Source organism: Colius striatus, chromosome 3, assembly GCF_028858725.1.
Source record: "Colius striatus isolate bColStr4 chromosome 3, bColStr4.1.hap1, whole genome shotgun sequence".
In the NCBI taxonomy this organism is placed as follows: domain Eukaryota; kingdom Metazoa; phylum Chordata; class Aves; order Coliiformes; family Coliidae; genus Colius; species Colius striatus.
The window spans coordinates 96112811-96140653 of record NC_084761.1 but is presented as its reverse complement, the minus strand read 5'-3'; the positions used below and the strand labels follow the sequence as shown (position 1 = coordinate 96140653).

Sequence of the window (27843 nt, the reverse complement as noted above, 5' to 3'; positions counted from 1 at the left end):
TCCAGCGCAGGGCCACCAAGATGATCAGGGGTATGGAACATCTTTCATACGAGGAAAGGCTGTGGGATCTGGGGCTGTTCAGTCTGGAGAAGAGGAGATTGAGGGGTGATCTTATTAACATTTATAAATATCTAAAGGGTGGATGTCAGGAGGTTGGGACATCCCTTTTTTCTATGGTATCTAGCAACAGGACCAGGGGTGATGGGATGAAGCTGGAACACAAAAAGTTCCACTTAAACATAAGAAAAAACTATTTCACTGTTCAGGTAAGGGAGCCCTGGCACAGGCTGCCCAGGGAGGGTGTGGAGGCTCCTTCCTTGGAGGTCTTCAAGACCCACATGGACACATTCCTATGCAACCTGATCTAGGTGACCCTGCTTCTGCAGGGGGTTTGGACTGAATGATCTCTAAAGATCCCTTCCAGCCCCTATCATTCTATGCTTCTACTCTGATTCTACTCTAGGATGAGCTTTTGAGGTCCCTTCCAGCCCTTGTGATTCTGTGATTTTAAAAAATGATGTTTTTGGTGTGCTTTTTTCAAGCTTACCAAAATACTGAGCACCCTTAAAGTTTATGAGTCTATCCATGGAGTTTGCAAAATGAGTTTACACACATTTTTAATCAACTTTTTCAGAACTGGAACTTCCTCCAGCCCCCTAAACCACGAATATTAGTAATGTGTTTAAAAAGTAAATAGAGCTAAAGTTCTGAAGAAACTGCTGTAATTTCCTTAAGACTCTACTAGTGGAAATGAGTAGTTTTTTTTTCAAGAGCAGTAAGGTAATGCACATAGTAAATAAGTTTTTTCAGTACTTAATTTGGACAACACTGACAGTGATACAATAATCATACTTCTTTGGGAGTTGTAAAATGGTGTTAAAAGATGAATGGTTTTGATTTACTTTATAATAACTGTTGGATTTTTATTTGTATTATTGAAAACGTATACCATTCCATATAAATTTCACCAAATGAAATAAGTATGTATTCTCTTATAACACAATGCAGTTATATAGAATATGTGGTTATTTTCAGTATTTTACCTGAAGTGTAAATAATTTGTCTGATACTTTAAATTTCAAGCGTGATGCCCTGTAGTTCATTACTATTTGTAGTAGTTTATTCCTGTTTGAGCAAGATAAAGATGACTTCTAATACTAACTAGTACGAAGAGGTCTCTTTTCTGCAAGTTTTTATTCTCTGTGGAAACATTGTAACTACTTTATAAACACACACAGACTTATATTTTTTTAAATGGAGAGTACAGGAGAAATTAGTTAACTATAATATGCTTAAAGAAGATATCACAAATTTCAGGTTTTAAATAAGTCTCCAATTATATTTAAATTACTTTTCTTGGACTTTGTTTCAGAAACTAAGCCAAAAATTATGTATCTTCACAGTGAAAGTTACAGTTTACATTAATCTGTCTGCCGTTGTAAAGAGGCTTGAAACATTTAATTAGAAGGCCTGAGTTATGATGTCAGTCCTTGATTTATGGCTTTCATGTTGTTTAACTAATTAGAAATGGAAAACAATTCAATTCATTTGCATTCATCCTTCACTAACTGACTATGAAGAAGTCGTGAGAACTTGGGACTTTTAAAGGAGTTTATTTAGCCAGATTTCCTGGTGACTGTTTTTTTTCCTTCCAAGAAGACATTATTTCCTTGTTGACATGATGTTAATAGATATATAAGAACATTGTATGTGTCATAACATAGACTGAAAGTACCAAGCTTTCTTTGAAAAGGAGTAAAACCTTTCAGAAGTAAAAAATAATGTCTCTTAGGGAACTGAATGTCAAGAACTGTCATGTTGCAGGCTCTTTTCTCTGTTCTCTTTTTCCCAAAGCTCCAAAACTTTTGTCTTTTGAGATATTTGAGAAATGTTTAGAATAAAAAAAACCCCACATATAAAATGCACTTTATTTAGAATTTATTTATATAAAAATTATTTGGATATACAGAAGATATGGTTTATTATATAATTATAATGATAATAGAATATATCTATTCTGATGATATTTATTTCTCATCAGAAAGTACTAGACCATTATTTATTATGTTTTTTAGAAAGTTCTCTTTTTTGCCTTAGATTCTCTAAGGTTTTCTTTCCCAGCAGTGTTTCTTGGTTTAAAAGTGAATTCAGAAAGGTCTGAAAGTGAGCTCTGGTCATTTTGTATGATGTTAGGGTTAAAGCAGTGGGACAAACAAAGGCATCCTGCTGGACAGCAAGCTTAGCCTGAATCAGCTGTGCAGATTATCACCTACGAAGCTGCATGTAAGAGTGTAGGCAGTAGGTCAAGAAGAGTGATTTTTCTTTTCCTCCTATATTTGGAGTGTGTTAAAGTGCCTCAGGCCTTCTGGGTACATTTTGGGGCTTCCTAGTAAAAGGAAGACTGACATAGTTAAACAGATCCTGCAAATTTGACAAGATGATGAGGGGGCTGCTGGGCATGTCAAATTTTGAGGAGATGGCAGAGCTGGGGGTTCTTTGGGCTGTAGAATAGGAGGCTTTGAGGAGGGATCTGTCTGATGTCTTCAACATGTTAATAGAATGGCGTAGAGAAAACAGAGTAGTATACTTGAGCTTCACAGTATTGGGGTGAGAGGCAACTGCCACAAGTTAATTTAAGAAAATTCTGTTTGGATATTGGTGAGGAAATAAACATAAAGATGGTAAAACACTAAAACTGAGCATAGAGAGATTTGGAAAATCTCCAAGGATCTCATTTTGACTGAATGAGTCTGAGCAACCTGGCCTGATGTCAAAACTGACTTTACTTTAAGGAGGTGTTTAAAATGGGTAACCTCAATAAGTCCTGTGCAACCTACATGATTCTTTGATTCTGAATTTTCATTACCAGAATATCTCAAGCAAATACTTAACTGACTTCTGAAGCCTAGAAATTAATTATAAACAAAATAGCTTTTGTGAGATATGGACGAAAAATTACTCAATGGCTTTTATTATTCATGAGCTGGGGTTTGATGGCCACAAAGATCTCTTCTTATTAAGAAAAAACCCTCCACAAATATGTTCGTTTTCTATGTATTATAGTGAGGAAAGCTGTCTTGGATTAATTATACACTCTTAATGAGACACAACCTATTATTTAAAATGTAAATGGTATTTGCATGTAGCCTGTACAGAATTTCCCAAAGTTATTAATGGAGTATGATGTAACAGCCTGTGAAAGTAGTGCATTTGGTTTCAGTGATCAGAAATATTGGAGATATGTGATCTGCACTTTGTTTATCCTCAAGACTTGAAAAGGATGGAAATATTTCAGGAATACATTCTTGGTACGTCCTTGGGTCTCATGGAAGACTGACTGCAGGGTCTTCAAAGCCTCTAAGGTGAAAAATGTGATTTCTGACTCAGAGAGGTGTAAGATCTGAAGTTTGAAATTTGCTGTTTATGTAGAGAACCTTACACCTATGGTTATAAGGAAAAGATGGAAAAGTGAGATGTTTCTGGAAGGACTGCTTATGTGACCATAACTGAAACATAAATATTGACATAGTGCTATATGGATATTTCTTTGATCAAATCTATGGACTGAGAAAGAAATTCTGCTCCAAGTCGAATATGTGTTGGGTATTGGAAGTCTTCCAGTCTCTAGTAAAAAAGAATACTTCCTGTCTTTAATAATGACCATTTTTTTATGGACATATAAAAAACCCAAAAACACATGACCATTGACATGACCACTTACTGGTCATTTAAAGAAAACCCACAACCAGATTTGAATAAGAAAACATTGAACATAATTGTCACTATTATTTTTAAATAACTTTTCTTTCAGATAGAATTAGTTGCTAAGGTAGTTCCTTCGATGCCATTTCAGTCCTGCTACTACTGAATTAAATATGATGTTGTAAAAATGAATTGATGTAGTTGATATCTGAAAATCCCAATGCTGATGAAGAAAAGTGTGGCAGCGAACTCTTTTCTTTAAGTATTATCACTGGAAGAGAAAAGCACAGCTACATAAATATGCATAAGCTCAACTCTAAGAGAAGTCATTCCTAATTTAGACTCTTGTAAAACTGCTCTGCTTACTGCAGTAAAACATAGACCCTGGAAGATACAGAGGAGATGTTATTTCACATTCTTGGTAATGCTGCATTTATTTCTGCTAAGTCAGCAGTTCCTGGAGCTGGCACAAGATGCAACCTGATTGAAATTCTTCTATTTGTAATTTTCATTAAAAACTTAGCCTTCATAAATTTCCTAATATCTTTACCTTTATTGTTATTTAACTGTTACACTTTCAGTTAAGTTGGAGATTTCTAAGGGCTTGATCTTTCTCTGTGTAGTAATGAGAGTCAGGGTTTTTGTGTGAGGGGTTAATTGGAAGTTTTATTAAGAAATAAGCAAATCTTTTGTAAAAGCCTTGTTCCACCCATTTCAAAAAAACTTATTCACTTGGAATCAGATTTTAGAATCACAGAGTCACAGAATGGTAGGGATTGGAAGGGACTTTTAGAGATAATCTAGTCCAACCCTCCTGCCAGAGCAGGTCCACTGAGATCAGGTCACACAGGAATGAGTCCAGGAAGGTTTTGAAGACCTCCCAAGAAGGAGACTCCACACCCTCCCTGGGCAGCCTGTTCCAGGGCTCCCTCACACTCACAGTCAAATATTTTTCCCTTATGTTTAAATGGAACTTTTTGTGTTCCGGCTTTATCCCATTACCTCTTGTCCTATCATATTTTAGCCTAGTATAAGTTAATCTGAACATGTTCTAATATAAAGATGTATCCGTATAAACGAAAACAATTTTCAATGCTAAAGGCAGATGCTGGTTACATATCATGTTCCCAAATCCTGATTTACATTTTAATAAACTGGGGTATATTTTTTCCAAATTAACTGTGTCATTTGGCTTGAACTTGTTGATTACTCTTGGATATTAAAGGAAATAGACTAATCATGAAGTTCTGAAAATGTTAAGAAAATTAAAGTGGTTCATTAACAAAACTATAATGTGCTTTAAAATAGGTGTGATTATTAGAGAACAGAATGTATTTAACTGCTTCAGAGCTGCTTCTTACATTTCTGTCACTTGACTTAGTTTCCCTTAAAGCAAAAGCAAGAAGTGTCGGGCTTATAAAGCATTTTTAGACAATATACAGTTATGAAAACTCTTTGCATGATTGCAGTAGAAAGTCACTAAATTACATAGTGTTGCTAATGTGCCTGTAAGTGGAAGCAGGACATTATTTCTTTTGATTTTGTTGCCTTAAACTATGAAGAGAGAAAAGCAAGTAAAAGTTAAATCTAGTGGTGACTCAAAACCTGTAATATTACATAAGCCTTTACACAAATAGGGGTCAAATCCAGGTGACTTAGTCCTATTTGATAGGAATTAGTTAACAGAGAATATTCTACTTTCTCTTCAGTCATAAAGAACTTTCACCTTTCACAGAATCAGATAATGGTAGGAGTTGGAAGGGACCTTTAGTGATCATTTTGTCCAGTCCCCCTGTCAAAGCAGGTCCCACCTAGATCAGGTCACATGGGAACATGTCCAGGGAGGTTTGGAAGCCTCCAGAGAAGGAGCCTCCACACCCTCCCTGGGCAACCTGGGCCAGGGCTCCACCACCCTCACAGTAAAATGGTATTTTCATGTGTTGAAATGGAACTTTTTGCATTCAGCTTTTTTACATTACCCTTTGTCTTTTCATCTGAGTTTCCTGAATATCCAGGAAATTCTCAGAAGATTCAGGAAAGGTTAATATTAGTTTACTTCAAGGTGACATATATACAGATAATATGTCGAGGTCAAGAGGCACACACAGTTTGCATGCATACTATAGTAGTTACTGTTAATTTGTTTTATACTTCATTTCGCAAATGTGTATTTGAGCCAATTATGTTACTTTTGACAGTAGCATTTTGCAACTATAGGTTGTGAATTATTCACAAATATAATGATTTTTAATTTGAGAGACATATATATGGATGTCAGATCTACCATGTATTTCTGTAATACTGATTTTTCAGGAATTTACTAGATAATTTCTTTATATGAAAGGCTAAAAACCCCATGAGGCCGCTGAAATAAGAGAGGAAAAAATACCAAAGGCTCACATACACTCATAATTTTCCTGCTCACGTTTTGTCTTTCAGAACAAAATCATTTTAGACCCAATGACTTTCAGCGAGGCCCGATTCAGACCATCTCTTGAGGAGAGGCTGGAGAGCATCATCAGTGGAGCAGCACTGATGGCAGACTCCTCATGCACGCGGGACGACCGGCGGGAACGCATCGTAGCCGAGTGCAACGCCGTGCGGCAAGCCCTGCAGGATCTGCTCAGCGAGTACATGAATAACGTAAGTTACACGCTTTTCTTACTGCCTGCTTTTAAACCTTCCTGATGCTGCTGTCATACTTAAAAATACCCAATAATGCATCTTTATACCAGGAGTAAAACTAATTCCATTTGAATTATTTAACTTCTCAGTACATGTTTGACAGAAGTTTGGTACAATCAGAAGCTCGAGGGAATATTTTTCTTACCTGCAAAGGACCTCTGTGCTGCCCTTAACTTCAGAATGTTTCTTATGTAATATATAGCCAACAAGTATTTCTTTTGAGATAAAAGACTTTTAAAATGAAAACTAACGGTAAACAATGTAAGTGGGAAATGACCTAAGAACTATTTTCGTAATGATAGTGAACATGTTTAATTTTTGTTGTGATTTCCACTCTACTGGTGGTCATCATGTTTGTTTATTAGGATGTTACTTATAGATACTCATGTTAAGTTGTCAGTTTACTATGTGGGTTAAACCCATGAAGGTCTTCAATTGCTGTTGGAGCTGTTAAATATTCAGTTGCCATGAAAGTAGTGAGTTAAGCTCTAGTGATTTAGTGATACTGCTTAGTAATACTACTAAGTGTCTGCAGTATATTAACTACAGCTATCCTTGTAGGGTTTGGAGAGAACTTTGGTGTTAAGTTCTTCAATATGGTGCTAACCATAGTAATGTGTGACCTTTGTTCTGAGCAAGTTATCCCAGAAGATTATCTCCTCATAACATTGTATATTAAAACTCTTAAGTAGTGTCTTTGTGTCCTTTGGAGGATGTGTGAAAAAATCCTAAGCAACATCAACAACTTTCTTGAAAATGGCAATGTTTGCAAATAAGTATCAATCTGAGCATCCTATAATTTGCTATTTTTTGTCTGCCATTGCTACCAGAGATCAGATGGTACATTTTGATCCAGTTTTACTAGATTCAGCAAAATAATGTTGAAGAAACTGCTCAAGAATGAATTTATAATGTTGCTATTTTCATTGGTATTCTAGTTAGTTGGTAGAATGATACAATACAATATCAACTTCAGTCTTTGTGTCGTTTTATTGGACAGTTCAAAATGAATGTTTTTTAGAGGTGTTATTCTGTATAACAACCATGTCAAGGAATATCTGGTTCTGATGGTGCAGAATTTAAAAGCGTATATTTTCAGGTTTTGTGAAGTGAAATTTGAAAGGTTCTTGTGCTGCAATTGCAGGAAAGTCTGTGCTATTTTGTTACTGATTAGAAATTAGAAGTCAAACATTAACAGAAGATGAGACTGTGGTGAAGTTGCTGGGTTGCTTTCCTACAGAATCTTGCTTTGTAGAGCTATTAGTGTTAGGTGTAACCTTTAGAAGTCTTTTGAGAACTGGTGGACTATGGCTTCTTATTTTATTGTCGTGCCTCTTTCACAGTATATGGGTTTTTAGCAATGATGCAATCTGCCCTTGGACCACAAACATTTGTAATTTATTTCTTACCACATTTGCAGAGGAAGAAGAGTTTTAAATGACTGGAGGCATTTATGACCATGCTGAAAGTGGCTAATATAATTTCATAGATTTTACTTAAACACATAATGGTGTGAACAGATGTTTTTATTGTAACTATGGCATATTCCTTGAATTTGACTCTTCTTTTTACTACTTTTTTTTTTCCTGTTCTAATTAATCTGAGCTGCAGCATTCCTTTTTAACATTTTCTTGCTTATTATTGAAATTAAATAAAATGAAGCGACTTTTTTACAGCTATTGACTAAATACTGTAAGGACTGGATGCATACTTAAATTGCAGAAAGTTAAGTACTTTGAATTTAAACATATCACAGATGGTAGAATTTGAGAATGATATTGCATTAAAGCTTATCTTTCAAGCAGATCTTAGCAGGTATAAGGGATGGGATTTGCATTACAGATTAGGACATTAGAATTTAGCTTTCTATGAGTAAATATAGGCAGATAAACTCAGGGTCTCAATTCACTTGTTTAAAGATAGATGCCTAGTGCCATTTTAAACTATCAGTTTAAGTAGTCCAGTATGCATGTGAACAGAGGCTCCTCAATCTGCCACTCAGAAGCGTTTGAATCTACCATGGATCTTGTGTTGTAGCTGCCAACCCGACTTCCATGTCATCTGTGCTCTAGGGAAGAACAAATGGCCAGGATCTTGCTTTCATGAAATTGAAGCCTCAGTTGCTTAAGCTTCTGTTGTAATAGATGTGGATCAGAACAATATGGGAGAACAGATCAGTACTGCCAAGGAAATCTGAAAAATTCAGATGATTAAATGTTATAATGTAAAATGGGATAAGTTAAGTAACTCTATACTCTGACTGTATTAACAATATCCCCATTAATTCACATAGAAGATTAGATATTAGCTTTTAGGCAGCTCTAATTTAGGCAACTCTGTGCAGTGTAACTTTCACCTATTTGTCTGCCCTGGCAGAATTTGCTTTTGTACTTGACCATTTGCTTGAAATCTGGGAACTGATTTCCTTGGGTTCGTGGTGATGCTGAACATGTTCATTATGACAAAAGATTTTCCTTGGCAAGGTTCTTAAAAGCTTGAAGGGATGTCAAAAGAGTAGAACTGAAAAGCATACAACAAGTATGACATATTATAAGTCTGGGCAAGAGCTGGCTAGACTGTTAGAGAACATTAGCTTTGGGATGATTTGATGAAGATGGACATCTTGAACATCTTCTGCTCATATATCCTTAAACCACTGCAGTCCTGCTCTTGCTTCAAAGCTTGGGAAATTAACAAGACATTAACGTTTTAATTTTTCCTGCTATTCAATTATATTTGGGTAATGATGGGTTACTTTTTGGTTGATGATTGTTGATCAAACGTGCATGCTGCTTTTGATACTTGCCATGAGATACAAAGTACGTTGAACAAAATACCTATTTTGTGGTCATAATTAAAGGATACAGGCATGAAGTGCAATGTACTGTACAGATAATGTTAGTTCAGTCCTTTTCCAGCTTAAAACTGTTTCTTTATCTACTTCCCTGATTTGGGTTCAGAGGAATGTTTCTTTTTGTATACAAGAACATTTCTATTTCTTGGGGGTGAAGTAAACTTCCCATAAGTAAAAGTCCATATAAATTGGTTGTTATTTGTGTTCCAATTTAGATTAAATTTTTATAGACACTAAGGAAAACATCAAATGCAAAAGAATATATAAGGAATGGAGATGTTGTTCTTGAAACTTGACTGATCTTTTGCTTTTGCACCCATGGATGGTATTGCAAGCATGAATTGGGAAGTGAAAGGTTTACAAGCAGCTCTATGAAACGAAAGGCTGACTATGCCATGTGCAGTTCTACATACTTGCTAGCATTTCAAATGATAAATGCTGAAAGCAATGTAAGGAGAAAGAATGATGTTCCCAAGTTTGTGTGCAAGAAAAGAAAATAGCTTCCAACTTAACAATGTAGGAACTTTAGCCTTTTAAGTAGTACAAGATGTATGAGAAAACCTCCTCCACCTCCAGAACACTCCCTTGTGTCCATCTCCATTTTCTTAGAAAGTTCCCTGTAGAGAGGCACGTGTCTTATCTCCCATGCTGCTGCAGAGCTTTTCAAGTACATCCATATCTCTAGGCATATTCTCTGCACCTGTGATGTGTTTTATCACTAGTTGCTTTGCCAGACTTTACTAGATCAATATGCTCTGCTACATGGAAAAAGAAAATTTAACATGAATGACAATGGTGTTTTCCCTGTTTTTCCACTCAGTTTATACAGATCCATGACAGGCTAACAAGTAGATAACTGTGTTCTTACAGTTATACTCCAGAGGTAAAATCTCTCTGTGTATTATCCAGAGTTTTACTGAAGTGAGATAAAGATGTTTTTGCACTTCAGAAAACCAGGTAGACAGTTGCTGCAGGTTGTCTTCTCATTTGATGAGGAGGACACAAGATTGGCTAAACAAAACTTCAGGAAGTGAGGCAAAGGAATTTAAAAATCACTGAGTAAAAAAAAAATGCAGATAGTGACTTTCAAAATGTTGGCAACCAAAGTTAAAAAAGAAATTCTTTAAAGAGGGGAATAGGGCAGATTTCAATGCAGATGAGTAAAAATAACGGGTTTGCAGTTGTATTATTTACCATTGTAGAAGTTATAGGAAAAGTGCCAATAATGTATTTAGAGGAATGCAAAATGACAGGGTTAAATAGATATGTTGTGGTTCCTCCTTTTCATCAGACAAATGGTGGTTTATTCCATTTCCTACATATCAAATAGGATTTAAAATACTTTTTTTTCAAGCTATGTTCACAAATACTCAGATATTCTGATCCTAATCCAGAGGTTATTTAAGCAATTATTATTGTAGGAGGTTTTTGAATGATGAGTGCTACAGGAAAATTAGTCCCTGGGATCTTTAGCAGTTCTGTGAATAACTATGTATAGTGTATTGCATTGACTGGAGTCTCATGATACATGAGCGCTCCACAAGAACTTCCATGGAGATGAGATGTAAACTGTTTCATTGTTATTTTTATAGTAATATGCATTAGTTTTATTTGTCTTATCAGTAACTCTGCCAAAATATTTTCCAAGCATGGTATCCATTATTTCTATGGTGAATTCAGATGAACTTTACAATCTTTCTGGGAGAAGAGGGCAGGAAGACTCTCTGTCTACTATGTCCTGTGACTTTTTCCCAGTCTCACAGAAAATTGATTGTTTTTTTGGTGAGGTTTTTTTTTTTTTTCAGATTCTTCTGTATATGTGATAAATCCCAACAGTGATTTCAAAATCAAATGACATTTCTAGGCTTTTGTCTTACAGAGGACTAAATGGAGCTCCACAGAAACTCGTAATGCAATTGTTTTCCAATTGTCTAAATGAAAAATTTATATAATGGTTGGTTAACTCTTCTTGTGGTCTAGTTTCCTCCTGGTTTACTTTCCTGGATCCTTCATGACTTGTATTGCAATTTATCAGGGAGCATAAATCCTAGAATCCTGAGAGTTCTAGTTCTTAAACTCAGATTCCTGGATGGGATGGAATCCTGCTGGGATGTAGCAATGAGTAATTTGGAAAGTAATTGACAAGTGAGTAAGCCATACCTTTTAAAGACCTCTGTAATCACTTAAATACTGGCTTGGCAGTAATTCAAGTCTGCAAGGCAATTCCTATCTGGTTTAAGCACAAAGTTATCTTTCTTAAACTTTTGGGCTCATTGTTTAAGCCAACTTTCATTTTCCTGCCTTTTTTTCTCACCCAATGCTCCTACTCCAAGCAAACACTTCACAACAGTTTGGAATTTGTTTTAATTGTAACTGGGTTTTGGGACAGAGAATAGTTCTATGTATCCAAGCGGAATGAACAGTACTTTATGAAGTCCTTGTATTAGGGGCAGTAGATTTGATGTTTAGATGTGAAGACCAGAGCACTGCAGGGTAGACTTTTTTTAGATTTTACTGATATTACCCCAGGAATAACATTGCAGAGTGTTTGCTCTTTGTAATCTTGTTCTCTGAAGATATTCCTGGTGTTTGTTCACTGTAACTGAGATGATGTAGGTTCTAATTCTTGAAGAAAAGGTAATACATTGAAAATGCAAAATATAAGGAATGAAAAAGCACAAGTCAACAGGCAGTTTCTCTTCAGAAATATATTGGTAAAAAAAATTTAATCACTCAAAGTAAAATTATAGCACCGCAGTACACGAAAACGAAATGTCCTTAACAGACAGCTGGAGTTATTGTGCTTGATTGGAGAACGAAAAACATGATAGCAAATGAAAATCTGTAAACTGTCAAGATACTGTCAGCTTCCATATTTAACAACTCTATCAGAATTCGTCTTTAAGAGAAAAGTAATAATTCGTGTGTACATTGCAGTTCTGGTGCTGACTTGCATAAGGCAATCTGGGTGGGCAGTAAATTCCAGTTAGGAGACAAGAGAAGTGTCTGTGGATGTCCTGAGATGAGTAATCAAGGATGAATGACAGGAGAGTGACTACTGGGTCACTGGCGTTGACTGATTCAGACATCAATGTCTTAGCAGGAAAATTTTTCCATTGCTACTGTTGCCACATTCCTAGCTTTTGGAATAATTTTTAGAGGACAATGGCTTGTTTAATGCTTCCTTCTCTATTTCAAGCTGTAATTAAGTTACTTTACTATTCACATTCCTTATTTAGAGGCTATATGAACAGTTTTGTCTTTCCTAACTTGGAAGAAAAAAGTGTAAATGACAGTTATTACCGGAGGAAGAGGATGTATTCCCAAATGGGTATATGCTTTATAATGTGCCACAGCACTGCTTCTCAGTCAGTTTAGGCTTCTTTGCACTTATGTGTCCCTCCTGAATGCCTCAACTTCTCATGATTGTAAATAAATCATTGCTTAAGTATGCTACCTACAATGCAACTTGAGCCACCTTTTAAGGAACCTTCTCTCTCTTTTGATTATGTCATCAGGCCTCATAGGGCCTTCCTTTTTGCTATTTCTCTTTAAAGGCATATGATGGTATATCATGAGGAAGGTTCCTTGTATCTTTTTTAAGTAAATCATACAAATTTTGTTGGAATCTAAGGCTAAATTGCTGTATTAGGTTGAGTGATGTTTCTTACAAGATATTTCTCTCCAAATTAGCTTGGAAATTTTCTAGACTGCCAGTAAATCCAACGAAGTGTCTGCACATGAGGATTTATTTTCTTGCTTTCTTTTATGTGTCTGTGTAATTACAGAATCACAGAATCTTAAGGGTTGGAAGAGACCTTGAAAGGTCATCTAGTCCAATCCCCCTGCCAGAGCAGGACCACCTAGAGTAGGCCACACAGGAACTCATCCAGGTGGGTTTGAATGTCTCCAGAGAAGGAGACTCCACAGCCCACCTGTGCAGCCCCTTCCAGTGCTGTTTTACATTTTATGTAATGTCTGGCTATTCAAGGAGTATTAAAGATAATTCTTATGCATTTGTTTTCAGCTACTATGAAGCAATTTGTAAGAGGGATTGAAATCAATACATTACCAGAAAATAATGATGCCTATAAAACGACACCTGACCTAAGTTTTGGGAAATTCTGAAGAATAACATTTACCAAATCTACAAATAATACAGAAATAATTTTCTTGACAACTGTGTTTTTAGTGTTGGCAGTTTTTAATGCTTCTCAGGCCACAGTGTGTCCTAAACATGTTTAAAATTAAGCGTTACAATTTCAGTCATGTGTATGAACAGTCCCATTTCTTTGGGGTTATGAGGGCAGACAATTTTGAGATGACTTGTTCAGGTGGAGATATTTTATCTTCCACATCCTACTTGACATCCCTGTCAGTTCACAGAAGACAATAAAAGTTCATCCAGCATTAGCTAACTCAACTCTTAAGAATGGTATTAAATAATAATTATTTTCTTGTTGTCTCATATCATCTTTTTTTAATAATTAATATTTCTAATATATTCTAAATTTCTATCAGATACTATATTCTCTGCATTTTCCACTTTTTTACATGTCTTTGGCTTTAAAAGTACTGGATGCCTAGTCAGGAAACACTATATATAAATTCTACATGTTTTGTACATTTAAATTCAAATGTTTCAGTTTCATAAAAAGTGGAAGCATATAGGAGAATTCTGTAAGTTGTATTTTCTCTTCTCTTTACTATTTATCTTAGTAGAATGGAATGATTAGTGGTTAAGGCACAGACCTAAAAGTGATTTTCTAGATTCATATAGTGCTTGGTCTTCCTAGGCCTCTCTTACTCCAAAATTGAAAATTAGGTCAAGTCAGTCTTAACTGATTGAAGTTCAGGTGCCTTGTTGTTTCTACATTAAAAAATCCTGTAATAATACTGGATTATTTATGCAATTGTAGTGTTTGACTATTGGAGAGTTGCATAATGTCTGTCTACTCAAAGACACAGGATTTCTCAGTTTAATATCTTCCTCCGTAAGGAGGAGAATCTTCCTATTGAATCTCCTCAGCACTTGCACTGAAGTTTTTGCTGTAACTAGGGAAATAATGAATTGCTTTGGTTTGCCTATTGAAAAGTAGGAGAAAAATGACATGGAGCAGAATGAGATGGACACAACAGTCATGGGAATAAATGATTTATTGACTCCAATAACCAATCAATCAAACTCCATCAATACTTTGTCTCTAGAAAACTTGACTTTTTTTTTGTCAAATATTTGTATTGTTCCTCTTTGTTCTACCTCATATCCATATGGATGCATACAAATGTCTGGCTGTACTTCTGATACCTTACTGGAATATGTGCTCATTGTAAATGCAATGTATTGAGATAAAAAATGTGGATTTTTTGATAGTAGAGGCAAAAATAAAAAGGCATTGCATTTTCTTGCTGTCATTTTCACATTTTAGCTCATTTTATTTTGCATTAATTAGTTTTATTTTTTTCTAGATTATGTTCTTATAGAAGTAATGACTTCTGCATCAATGCTTCTCATATGCTGGGAAGCATTGCCTTAATGTTTGCAAGACAGGCTGTCTGACAATAAAGTTGTTAAAACTATTTGCTCACCTGTAGAAAACTCCTTTATCAATCTCATGTAGATGGTGTGATTCACAACTTCTGTAATTTTTCTTTATACTGAAGTTAGCATTTATGGGTCATTAATTTGTTGTTTTCCATGTTTGCAAGTCAGTATAAGTGTGAAAGAAGTTTTGTATACATGTTACACTATACCAATAGCAAGATAATTTTTAGCTTTACGTATAAGTACTTTTGGTGTATGGTTTGTCCTTTCAGTATTTGCACAGTCTCGATTAACATTGTTATGCATTCTTTTGGATGCAAAGGAAACTATTCCAGATGAATGTAGAGTTATTTGGAGTGCATAAAAATAAGCTTAGCGTGGACTTACTGAAATTAATGAGCTTTCAGAAAACCACAAGAAAAATGTGTCTTCTGGAGGCTACAGAATGTTTTTTTGTGCATTCAAGGTTGGGGTGTTTTGTTTTGGTATGCATAATATGTCTCTTGCGAAAAACCTGTGACAACAATAGAAACATAAAGAGTAAATTAGCTATGCACTTTCATTTCTCTGACATATGATTCTGCTGCAGGTGAGCAGTGGGGGGAATAACTATAAACAGGCTTTGGGCTCAGAAGGGTGCAAATGCCCATCAGCAATGTGTTGTTAAGTATAAGTTTGCCCTTGTTTAGGAAATAAGTCTATAACTCCTCTTGAGAATTGTCAAAATCTAATACAGCCAAATATATTAACATCATGATGTACATTAAATCAGTTCTGAGCGCTTTGTAGTAGTTTTTTCTTAGCTCTTGTTATGACCAGAAGGCTGTAACACCTCTGCTGTGAGAAAAGGCTGAGACATTTGGGGTTGTTCAGGCTGGAGAAGGGAAGAGTCTGGGGAGAGCTTTCAATAATTCAGGAAAGATGAGGACAGACTTTTTAGCAGAGACTGTAATGATTGGACAAGGGATAATCATTTTAAACTAAAAGAGGGAAGAATCAGACTTAGATATAAGGAAAACATTTTTTTCAGTGAAAAATGCAGGATGGTGAAACACTGGCATACATCCCCCAGAGAGGTGGTAGATGCCCTGCCTCTGGAAACATTCAAGGTCAGGTTGGACGGGGCTCTGAACAGCTTGACGTAGTTGAAGATATCTGTGCTTAGTGCAAGGAATTGGACTAGATGACCTTTAAAGTACCCTTTTATCCAAACCATTATGTGAAACCATCACTCATTAGAAGCCAATAGAAAAGCATGTCGAAGTAGGGGAAGAGTAGAGTATGGAAGTGAAATTTGTCCCCTTTAGTATATTAGATCATTATTAGATAGCCAAGGTTACACTATACTACAGGCGAAGGTCAAAACACTTTTGATAGTACTGTCATTGCAGTCTGTACACTTTGATAATTACAATACTGTGTGTAAAGCTGCAGTTTATATATCCTACATTGGTTTACATTAATTGTAGGGGTTTTGTTCATATAAGCAGTTCTTTTACAAATGAGAAGAAGTTAGTGCTGGAAGAATTCAGTGTAATTCAGACAATTGTCATCTGAAATGATAGTGTGAGGTGTCCACGAGAGGGCATGCTTGCACACCAGAAGTGTTTTGTACATCATTATGGATCTGCATGCTGATGTGGTATAGCTGTAATCAGAGAAAACGTAATAACAGAGAAAATGAAGAGATTATCTTGTTTGCAGTTGTGAGATCTTTAGGAAAAAAAAATAGATTCAAAAGGTTATTTGGGGGGGGAAAAATAATCAAATTAATATTAAGTGCATGAACCATCAAATAGAAATAAAGTGTTAAATTCTACTCATGTTTTTAAAAGGCATTGATGTTTTGATTTCAAAAAGACATTTGACAGGCAAGAGGTAAGAGCCTCTTCTACCTTTTTAAATTTATTTGAGGTGTAGGTGAATGATGTAGAACTCAAGAACAGAGGCATTGTAATACAAGCTGATTTCCAACTTGTGTTTTCAACGAGCAAATGTATGATAATGGGAAATGAGATATATCAGTGTTTAATGGGATTTTATATTTGCCCTGGAAAATTATCTTACAACTCCCAAAATACATTCAAAGTGCAAGGACATCATATCTTATGACACAGTATCTTGTCACTTTTTCTAGAATTGTGTAGTGGCCAGATGTTGGGAGCACATGTGTTTTGGTTTTTTACTTGAGAAAGGAATGACAGAAAAAGCACCTCTACAATAACCAATTCCCTGAAAATGAAGTGAAAGAAGAGTGTTTCATTCCTTTTAAGATGACTGAGGCTGAAGCAATAGGTAATTTTCATTTTGACTTGGATTTATTTTGGAATGTTAAATATTGATCCAGTTTTCATAACGTTTAATAGGATTTGAAAACTTTGTCAGAACCATTTTAACAGCTATTGCAACTTTGTAATAACATACATTTGGCTTCAACAGAAAGGAATTTAGCAGTTTGTGAAATTAATTTGTCTATAATAAAGCTTGAAGCTTGCCCGCTTTATAGAGTAAGCTACGATTAAGTTTGGATACACACTTTGACAGTACCTATATTCTGTAGGCTTTTTATTTGTTTGTCAGATTAATCAACTGCTACTTTGATGAATTCTTTCACTGCTTAACTGAATTATTTTAAAACAAAAACAACACTGGAAGAATGACAACCCAGATGTATGCATTGTAATTGTAATTATGCACTAACATTGTAATGAAATTTATACATTTCAGTGTAAAATCAGAGATTCCCCAATAGGTAATTCTGTAGCTTCAAGTGAGCAATGACTGAGCTCTTTTTGACATAATCTAAAATACCTTGGGGCGCGATGTGTAGTAATGTAGTTACTATAAGGCTGTCAAATGCATTGCCAGATAGTATTTGAATCCTGGGATCAGATAAATTAGATTTTAATTGGGTTTTAAGGGTAAGCTGAATAAGTAGATAAGGTGGAATTAAACAGAGACGTATTAACGTAATGAAACCTTTGACTCTCTGAAAGCTATTGTATTAAACACCATACAATGTCTTGTTGAAAAGAGACATCATGGTAGGGTAGAAAGAGATTGACAGTGATGGGTAAGACAGTGATATCTAACAGAATCACATAAACAGATGATAGCATAACCACGTTATCTGGAACACCCTAAGAAACTGGAGAAAATTCTATTACTTGTCTTTTGTTTTAACGTTTTGAAGGGAAAGAAAACAATAAACAAAGTCCAAAACTGAGTTTTTTCAAGCTGGTGGGACCTAGGGAATTTAGTGAGGCTACTGAATAAGGGGTTTTTTGTTTCTTACACAGCAATGTGAAATCAGCAGAACACTTATCTGTGTATTTCTTTATGAACTAACTTACAACAGTCAGTGGAATTTTTATTTTTATTGGATACCATGACCTTTTTCTTTCTTGTAACTTTCCTTTTCCTTCTATAATGACACATCCATGGAATCTCAATTTTTAAGTTATAGAATTCAAGCACTTGAAACCATTTGTTGTTCCATTGGTTTATCTTTAAATGCATTTTTACTATTTAAAATGAAACGATGTGTTTAACTACTAAAGAACTTTTAATGCAAAGTTTAATCTAGATAAAGTATTGCATAATTAAAAATAGAGGCCTACCTCTTGAGTGGGACTGCAGAGTAGCAGAGAGTATCCAAAAAAAATATAGATACTTTTTTTAAAGATTTTCTGCATAAATTAAAAAAGAAAATAGAAAAAAGAGCAAGAAAGTGAGAGGAGGAGTTTTTTATTATTAATACCAGTTATAAATCCATCAGTTCATCACAAAATCATGCCTTATTCTTGTGACTGGTTATGTGAGCAACAATCCCTTATACAGTACTTCTGATTTCTGCATATAGGACAAGAAAGAGCCAAATCCTATGGATATGAGTGAAGATTCATTCATTGTTACAGAAATGCTTAAGGGATTCAGTTAGGAGTATAAAATGCCTGACTTTCAGTTTATAGATATCCCCAGGAAAGGCAAGACTATCAAGATTTGAAAGTTAATTACATACATAGTTAGATTTGGGTCTTGGGTTTTATGGGAACTGGTTCTTCCTGATGTGTTCTGCGTGGATAGCCATCACATGATTAATGTAAATGTTAATTGTGAGCATTTTTTTTGGTGTGAATTTCAATTAAAGCTACAAAATCAAGTGTTGGGGGAAAAAAAGCATAAAGAAATTTTGCAATTTCCTATCATGGTTTAACTACTGAAATACATTTTAAATCAGAAATGCAAAGGCTTATTTTCACTTGATTTTGTTGTTGTCAGAAGCTATTGAGGAACTTTGCTTAAAAGGAATCTGCCCATACCTTCCATGAATTTCCCTGCTCATGCAATTTCTTATTTCAATACAAATAAATAAGTGAATAAGTAAAAGGTGTGTCTGATGGTGAGTGTGCAAGACTAGGCTTACAGAGGAGATCTGCATCCAACCGTTTGTATGTACCAAACAATAAAACTCGAAGGCTCATTAGCTTTGAATGACCCAACTGTGTTTTATACATTGGGGTCATTTCTTTCCTAATGAGCCACTAAGCCAGATGGCTAACCCCACAGTAGTCTAACTGCATTAGGGTGATTTAAATTTTTAGGCAAACTGCCTTATTTTGAATTCTTTTTGTTTGTTTTGCAAACAGGAGCTAGAGAGACAGAGCTTTTCTGAACTGTGTAAAAGGCTTTTTGCCTTAGAAGACGAATGGCTAAAGTGACTCTGTACTTCGGGGTTTATATCACTATGTCATTTTTTTGCTGTTTTTTAGTGATTAGAGTCTGTTAGATACTCTCCTCCCTGGAAACTGTTTTGTGCTTTTCTTTTTTGGACTATCTTTATATTGGAATTTATTTCAATGCATAATAATAAGACCCATTCTGATTGCTTCATTTCTGAGTGCATAAGAAAGTACTTGTGTAAAGTGCGAAAGAATAATGATTCCACACAGGTGACAGTGCAAGAATCATATTACCTTTTTATTGTGTTTTCTTATAGATTTTTTGCTTTTCTTTATGAATTTAAGATGTTTCAATTACTTAACATGAGGAATGGTTGCTTATTTGGACCTAGATTCTTATCACTCAAGAAACCTTTTTCAGGCAGGTAAAAGAAGAAGAGCCAAGTCATTGTAGTTTCCCCTGAGTCAATAGAAAGAGATTAATACCTTCAAAGCATACTGGATTTTAAGTGACCTGGATTATTCTCTGGGAATGCTTTCTCTCACCATTCACTTCATCATGCACAAGGCAAGTTCAGAAATGACTTAAAAATCTATGGAAAGAACAGCCATAAAGAGAAGAGTACTTAAAGGAGGGTCGTTTATGAGGAACAATATAATCAAGATGGATTTGAAAGTTTGTTACAAACATACTGTGCAAGTGAGCACCCATGGTCCTTTCAGCAGTACCATGTTTAAATGAAATTTTGATGTAGCAAGTCATCTGTAACTCTGAAGAACTTCATACGATTTGCTCATATAGGAGTTTGTTGTAATTATGTTGGATAATGGTATAGAAGTTCTTAACACTCAACCTTATACTGAGATAAGGGTTAGTCTTTTCTCCCAAGCCACACATGACAAGAGAAACTGCCTTAAGTTGTGCCAGGGGAGGTTTAGAATAAATATAAGGAAAACTTCTTCCCTGAAAGGATTGTTAATCATTAGCAAGGCTGCCAAGGGAAGTCATGGAGTCTCCATCCGTGGAGACATTTGGAAGATGTATAGATGTGGCTCTTCGGTACATGGCTTCATAGTGCACATGACAGTGCTGGGTTAATGGTTACACTTGATCATAAAGGTCTTTTCTAACCAAAATGATTTTTTCATTCTATGAAGCTGGTCTTTCCTTCAAAGAAAGTTGCTTCATTTGAGGGAATAAGAACATAAAATGGCTCAGAATAAAGCTTCATCTGGCCTAATATCTTATCTCTGATAATAGTCATAAGGGATGACTAAAGAAGAATGTAAAAGCTTTGTGATTATTCTTGGGGAAACTTAAAATCTTAGCCTCCAGAAATTTATGATTCAGGGAGTCCCTGAAGCAAAGGTGATATTTACAACTTAAAAGTGAGTAATTAATGATCCTTAAACAGCCTGTGGAGCATTAAGATTTTTTAGGTCTCTAGAACAGTTACTTTGCATAATTTTGACCCCCTACCTTTTTTTTTTTTCTTCTCCATTGAGTTTTACAAGATGTTTAGTCCACGTGGGTACATGTATCTCACACTTCTTAGCTTCTATCTCTCAACCAAAGTCTAGAGAAGGGTCTAGAGAAGACTAGTCTAGATAAGAGGAGACTGTGGGGAGAATCTCATTGATAGTTGGGACATCACTTTTTTCTGTTGTAGCCAGTGACAGGACAAGGGGTAAAGGACAGAAGCTGGAACACAAAAAGTTCCATTTAAACATAAGAAAAAGCTATTTTACTATTGAGGTGAGGGAGCCCTGGCACAGGCTGCCCAGAGGGGTTGTGGAGTCTCCTTCCTTGGAGGTCTTCAAGACCCGCCTGGACACGTTCCTGTGTGATCTGCAGGGGGATTGGACTAGATGATCTCCACAGATCCCTTCCAACCCCTACCATTCTATGATTCTGTGATTCAAAGACAAATGAAGTCTCTCAATGAATATTAAATATAAGGAAAAAGTTATATCCCAGTCCATCATTGCTTTAAAGATTTATCTGTGAAGATGAAACTTCTACTTTCTAACTGAGAATTTGAATCTGATCTCCAAATCATACCTTAATTTGTAGTCTGGGAAATCTAAGTGGTGGGTTTTTTTTCTCTTTACTTAGTGCTACCAGACTAACTGGGGGAAATAATATAACTGTTTTTTGTCCAACCATGTAATTAAATGCCTATGAAAACTAAAGAGCCTTCCATTCACTGAAGAGTGGTTACACTTTTACTGCCATGTAAACAAACTTGTAATAGCAAAATGATAGCACATCATATACTGTGTATGTTTTTATTTGTTAATAACAAGTTTAAAATGATAAAAGCTTTTCCTTCTGTAAAATTCTTACTGAATCTCTTGAGAATTCGGTAGCAATGTAATTGTAATCTGCAGTTCTTTACATTTATATTTTAAATAGACCAAGTCTAAAGGGAGTCTGCCTATTTGATCTCCAAATCTGCATCACTTAAAATCCAATCAGACCAACTGTTCAGATTTTTATTAGATATGAAATACACAAATGGGTTCAAGGCCATGCTATGTATAGCAAATACACACCTTGTTTTACAGCATGGTTTATCTAACTTGTTACTTAGCATGTGGTTTGACCTTCAGCCCACAAACACTGCTTAGTGACTTCTTGAATTGTTACTATATAAAATCCTTCGATTTTCAGTAACTGGTGTTTTACAGGCCAGCAGATTGCATTTGCTTTTGTGAATTTGGTGTAACATATTGAGTTTAACGGATTTATGCAAGAATGTAAAACAAAAATAATACAGCAGGCTCTCAGATTTTTAGAACACAAGGGCATTAGGCTTGCAGATGGTTGATACGGATAATGACATTGAATAATTTAGTGTGGAAGGTAATCTGGTTTTGACAGAATACATTAACATTTAGGCAATGCATACAGGTGTTTGGGTAGTGATCTGCATGCTCTGATGTAAGGCAGACTGGAGTGACTGTGTGAAGTGCAGCATTATAATCTCAGCGACTACGCTTAAAGCAGCTGCTCAAAATGTGCTAAAATAGATTTAGAAGACCCTCAGTACAGCAGTCCTTAAAATAATTTCTCACTATGTGATTATGGGAGGAAAGGAGGAATGTTTGTTTAATGGTAATTAAACTGGTAATTATCTGTTCATCACAGGGTGGATATAAGAAAACAAAGCGGAGGAAAACACGGCAATTAAAATAAGCGCTTTCTCTCTTTTTCATGTCTCTTATGTCAAAACATGGCCTCTACCTTTTCCATCCAAATTCATGATGAGCTACTCCAATCTTTTTTGCCATGGAAACATCTTTAAAATGTAGCAGACACAATGTTAATCTTGATAGTTGAGAATTAGAAGGAAGCAATCAGTCTAAGAACCTGTGACTAGTGTTCAGATCAACCTACAGGAGCTCTTTGGGTTGCATTTTCTTGGCTGTGTCTGCATTCCAGGAACGAGTTGTGTCAAATCTTTGCAAGTGTCTCTTCCTTACACACACACAAACACACACACAGTCAGTTACCATCACTGTTATTTTAGTTAAAGGCTGTGTCTGGAAGAGAGTAACCAGTTCTCCCCAACTCTTCAATGAAAACCCATATCAATAAATGTAACAAATACATTTGCTTTAGAGACTCTTCATAATGACATTGGATAATGACTTGAATTATGTGCATAATCGTTTTCAAATTTAATTCTGATATATTTTCAGGCAAATCCTGAAGTATTTTTGCCTTGGCAGGAAGGAATCTTCCAGTTTCAGTCTTAGAAAGTTAAGGAGCAAAACAGTTCCATTGTCCACATGTTAATCATAACTTTTTTGGTTCCCAGCTGTAGTGCTTGAACAATGCATCAGTTCTTCCAAGCCATGAGTGTGGCCCTGACTTTACTGTGTGATCAGCAGCAGAGCTGGGCTAATCCAAATATCCAGCTTTCAGCAGAAACATAGCACTGGAAGCTTGCTGATGGAGACATTAAGATTCGATTTCAGATGGAGCCTTGTGTGGACTGGATCATTTTCATAACCACACAAGCACTGCTTGAGTCCCTGAATGATTGTCATTATTGAACCCAAATAAGAACCTGATGGAGGAAAGGAGCTTTCATCAAAGCATATGATAGGGCTTAAATTGAGTTAAACTTGCTGTTTTCTGTGTTTTTTGTCTTACCTATTCAAAAAGGCAATAACTGTCAGATTTTCTGAAAGAAACACTAGTTGAAGGCAGAAGTGGAGAATTTCTGTTGAATAGGTGAAGTTTTTCAGTATCATAGGAATCTGAAAACTGGAGGGTCTAAGGGGAAGAAACCTTAATACAGTTAGTACACACTCTTTTTATAACATAAAACAGAAGTATTATGAATGCCAAGCATAGCCTAAACATCATATTGATTTTATAACATTGTTCCTGACTCTAGTATTGCAGTGCAGTGACATTTCATAGAATCATTTCATTACAGCCATTGGAACTACAGTAACTGAAGTGCAACATCAGCTGATGGAAATGAAATCTATCTTCAGTAATAAAGAAGTGATGTTCACGAAGAATAGTATACCAGTTTTCTGGTTTTAAAATGCTCAATTACAACAAGCTGTAAATAACAAGAAGAATTTGTTGTAAGAATAATTCACATATATGAACTGAGAATCAGATACTCTAATTTCTCTTTGATTCTCAACAAAAAGTTCCTATAATGAAATGTATCTCCAGCCACACTATTGTGAAATTTATATTCTACAAAATATTTAACAAAGTTTCTTAAATATCTTCACACAAAATACCCCCAAAATACCCTTTCTTAGGAAAATATAAATCCAGCTCTGCTTCAATGATTACACAAACTCAATATATTTGGAATTTTAAGGACCTTGAAGTATTAAATCATAGAATGGTAGGATTGGAAGGAACTTTTAGAGATGATCTACTCCAACTCCCTTGCAGAAGCAGATTCACCTAGATCAGGTCACATAAGAACATGTCCAGGCGGGTCTTGAAGACTTCCAAGGAAGGAGATTCCACAATCTCCCTGGGCAGCCTGTGCCAGGGCTCCCTCATCTCAGCAGTGAAATAATTTTTCCTTATGTTTAAATGGAACTTTTTGTGTTCCAGCTTCATCCCATTGCCCCTTGTCCTGTTGCTAGATAAATTAGAAAAAAGGGATGTCCCAACCTCCCGACACCTACCATTTAGATATTTATAAATATTAATAAGAACCTCCCTTAATCTTCTCTTCTCCAGACTAAACAGCCCCAGTTCCCTCAGCCTTTCCTCATACGAAAGATGCTCCAGTCCCCTGATCATGTTGATGGCCCTATGCTGGCCTCTCTCTAGCAGTTCCCTGTCCCTCTTGAGCTGGGGAGCACAGAACCAGACACTGGACTCCAGATGAGGCCTTACTAGGACAGAGTATAGGGGGAGCAGAACCTCCCTTGACCTACTGGCCCCACACTCTTCTTGTTGCATCCCGGGATGCCATTGGCCTTCTTGTCCACAATGGCACATTACTGACTCATGGTTAGTTTATTGTCAACTAGGACTCCCAACTGACATCAGTTGGAATACAAACATCACTTTGGAATACAAACTTGTCCTGTTTATCTCAGTCACTGAGCTATAGCAAGTTTGTTAAAAATTAGTAGATTAACCTCTGACCTACAAAAGAAATACCATAGTCTCTATATTTGAAGTCATGGGGTTGTCCTGCACAAATATAAAAATACTGGGAGTAATTTGGCTCTGAAAGCATTCATAATTCATAGTATAGCCTTGCATGTATTATCTTAAGTTTTTCCAGGTTCTATTTTAGTATTTGAGAGTGTCTTTAATACACTGTTACTATATGAATAGATAGTAGGATTGTGGTTTTAGAGCCTCATGCACATTTTGGCTTGCATAAGAGGCCCAATATTGAAAATGGGATAAAGATATCTTGAAAAGGATTTTGAAGCTAGAAAAAATATAAAGCGAAATAACAATATACTTTGTCAATGGAAAGAAAAGTTAGTTAACATTAGTGGGAGTGGGAAATTTGACACACAGGAAATTACTTCATGTAAGTAACATGATGTATTTACACCATTTGTAAAGCTGGTTAGCAATGAGGCCTTGAAAGAGGAATGTCATTTTTTCATTGTCTTGGGGAAATGAATTTTGTAGATAAGGGATTTAGAACTAACCAAACAAACTTCAATTAACTCCACAAATAAACAAAAAAGCAAATTAAAAGAACCTCAAAACTTGCATTTGGTCTACAGTCCACTTGCTAAACTATAGAGTTTTTGCTCTTCTCGGGGATTGCTATTTCCCCACTGTAACTGTCATGATGTTGGAAAATACAGGTAATAGAGAGCTGTGAAGGAAGTATGATGACTTTTTTAAAGCTCAAATTAAGGCAGCCGCTTGACATTAACATACATTGTGATATTTATATAAGTGTGTGTTTTATCCGATTCAGAGCCTGGACAGACAGAGAGTAGATAGAGAAGCAGGTAATAGATGAAGCCTTTGAAGATATTAGGCTTAAGTACCTGTTTTTTTAATACTTGCACAGGATTTTATGACAGTCTCCATGGCAAAAGGCTGAAACAAGCTCCCATGTTAATGTGTATTATACAATACCCCAGAATTTCCAATCTGAATTAAATCTTCCCAGTAATGGCAAAAAGATCTTTGACCTAGAGATATTTCTTGTTTTGTTTAATTGTTTTCTTAAAGAAAATAAATTTACTGTCTTTGCTTGCATTCTTCATCAGCCATCTTTAAAACCAGCATTTACCCTTGACAAACAACCTGACCTTCCAGCTCACCAACATGGGGAAGAGAACCTCTTGCCTTCCTTTTTGTCCTTTTATCTGAATACTGGTTGAATTAGGTGTAATATTTGACTCTGAATATCCAAGTCATCACTTCAGATGCAAATTTTCCTTCCTTTCTTTTCTGGGACACCAAAAGCCCTTGTGTAGGCATTTATTATGGCTCATTCCATTCATGACATTCAGCTAAGGATTACTGTAATTGGATTTTGTGAATCCAAAGAAGGGAGAAACTTGGGTCATTTGTGGGATCATAATAGTTTAATGCAAAAAGAATGCTAGTGGTCTATTAAAAGATTGGACTTCACAACCAATGTATGGGTAGTTATAGTGCCCAGTTCTTCAGTTCATGTTCTCATAGCTTTCTGTGAACTGCAAACCTTTATGTAGAGAGAGGCAAGAAGGTGGATGTTTCTCTATATGATATGTTATTGCAAAAGAAATTGTAAACTGTATGCACATTGTGCCATAACTAACATGCAAAATGGCATTTTTTTACTATTCTACTATGTTTTTGGAAAGCAAAGTAATAAAAATTATCTTTTTTAGTTCATTCACTTTATGGAAAAAGCACCTAAACTCAGAGTTGCAAAATGACCTTTTGAAAGAGTTATTAAGAATTCAGAACAATTCTTACCATTTTCATCTCAATCTTGATGTCTGTATTACTCTTAGTAGAATCATTTTCATTTCCCTGTCTCCTTTCCAAATTTCCTGACATATATCTGACAAGCTCTACCTGGAACATAATGCGTGAAGACCCTAGCTGAAAGGGAGCAGAAGGAGCCTGACACTGGGATATGAAATGCAACCTTCTCCTGTCACTTTATGATATTAAAGTGAGTCTGGCACCTGTGACCATATTTCTATGAGGGTGATGGTAAAAAGTGGAGTTGAGAGAAGTTGTAAACTGATCTGGTTTTGCTTTCTAATGGTCCTATTTTTTTTGTTGTTTTCTTCATGACTTTAATTTTATGGGTTTGGGGAACTATAAATAACTTCAATTTTCTTCCATCTTCTAGAAAGAATATTTCTTCCTCTCCTGGTGTGTTTATTTTCTTAAGTAAAGGGGCAGAAGTGAATCATGGCTGTTGGTAAAACTTGAGTTATTCCTTTCCCTTTTAAAATTTAAAAACAGTTTCAGTGAGTTCTTTTAAAATACTATAATGTGCATAGAGAGCATTGGGGAATGTGGGTGTGGAAATTAGTGACTGCTTTTCATCACTGTTGTTGTACCAGGGTGCCTGAGGGGCATATGTATGACTTTACTTGCCAATACACATTGTATGCTTTGTTCACCTGGTAAAAGGAACATTTGTAGCTGAAAGTGTCTTGGGCTTCACTAATGAAATTGAAGAAGGGGAAAAAGAACAGACCCCAAAGAAGTCTACATCGCTGAGAAGGGCTGATCTTTCAACTGGTGGTTTCTTACTGAGTTGCTAGCTAGCACCTGTAATTTCTAACAGGGAGTTTTTATTAGAGTACTATGGCAAACTTCCCTAAAGAGATTTGACATTTAACAAGATTATCACTTTTCTTCCAAGAGTGCAGTCAGGCATTGGAATGGGTTG

At 35.7% G+C, this 27843-nt stretch overlaps 1 protein-coding gene across 1 annotated transcript in view; it reads left to right on the top strand.

Annotated features, from left to right (window-relative positions):
* The window catches only part of CTNNA2 (catenin alpha 2), a 524185-nt gene that overhangs the window by 155546 nt on the left and 340796 nt on the right, over nt 1–27843 (top strand). The window contains exon 7 of the mRNA XM_061992337.1: nt 6142–6345. Within this exon, the coding sequence (XP_061848321.1) occupies nt 6142–6345 (204 nt within the window). The remainder of the gene's footprint in view (nt 1–6141; nt 6346–27843) is intronic.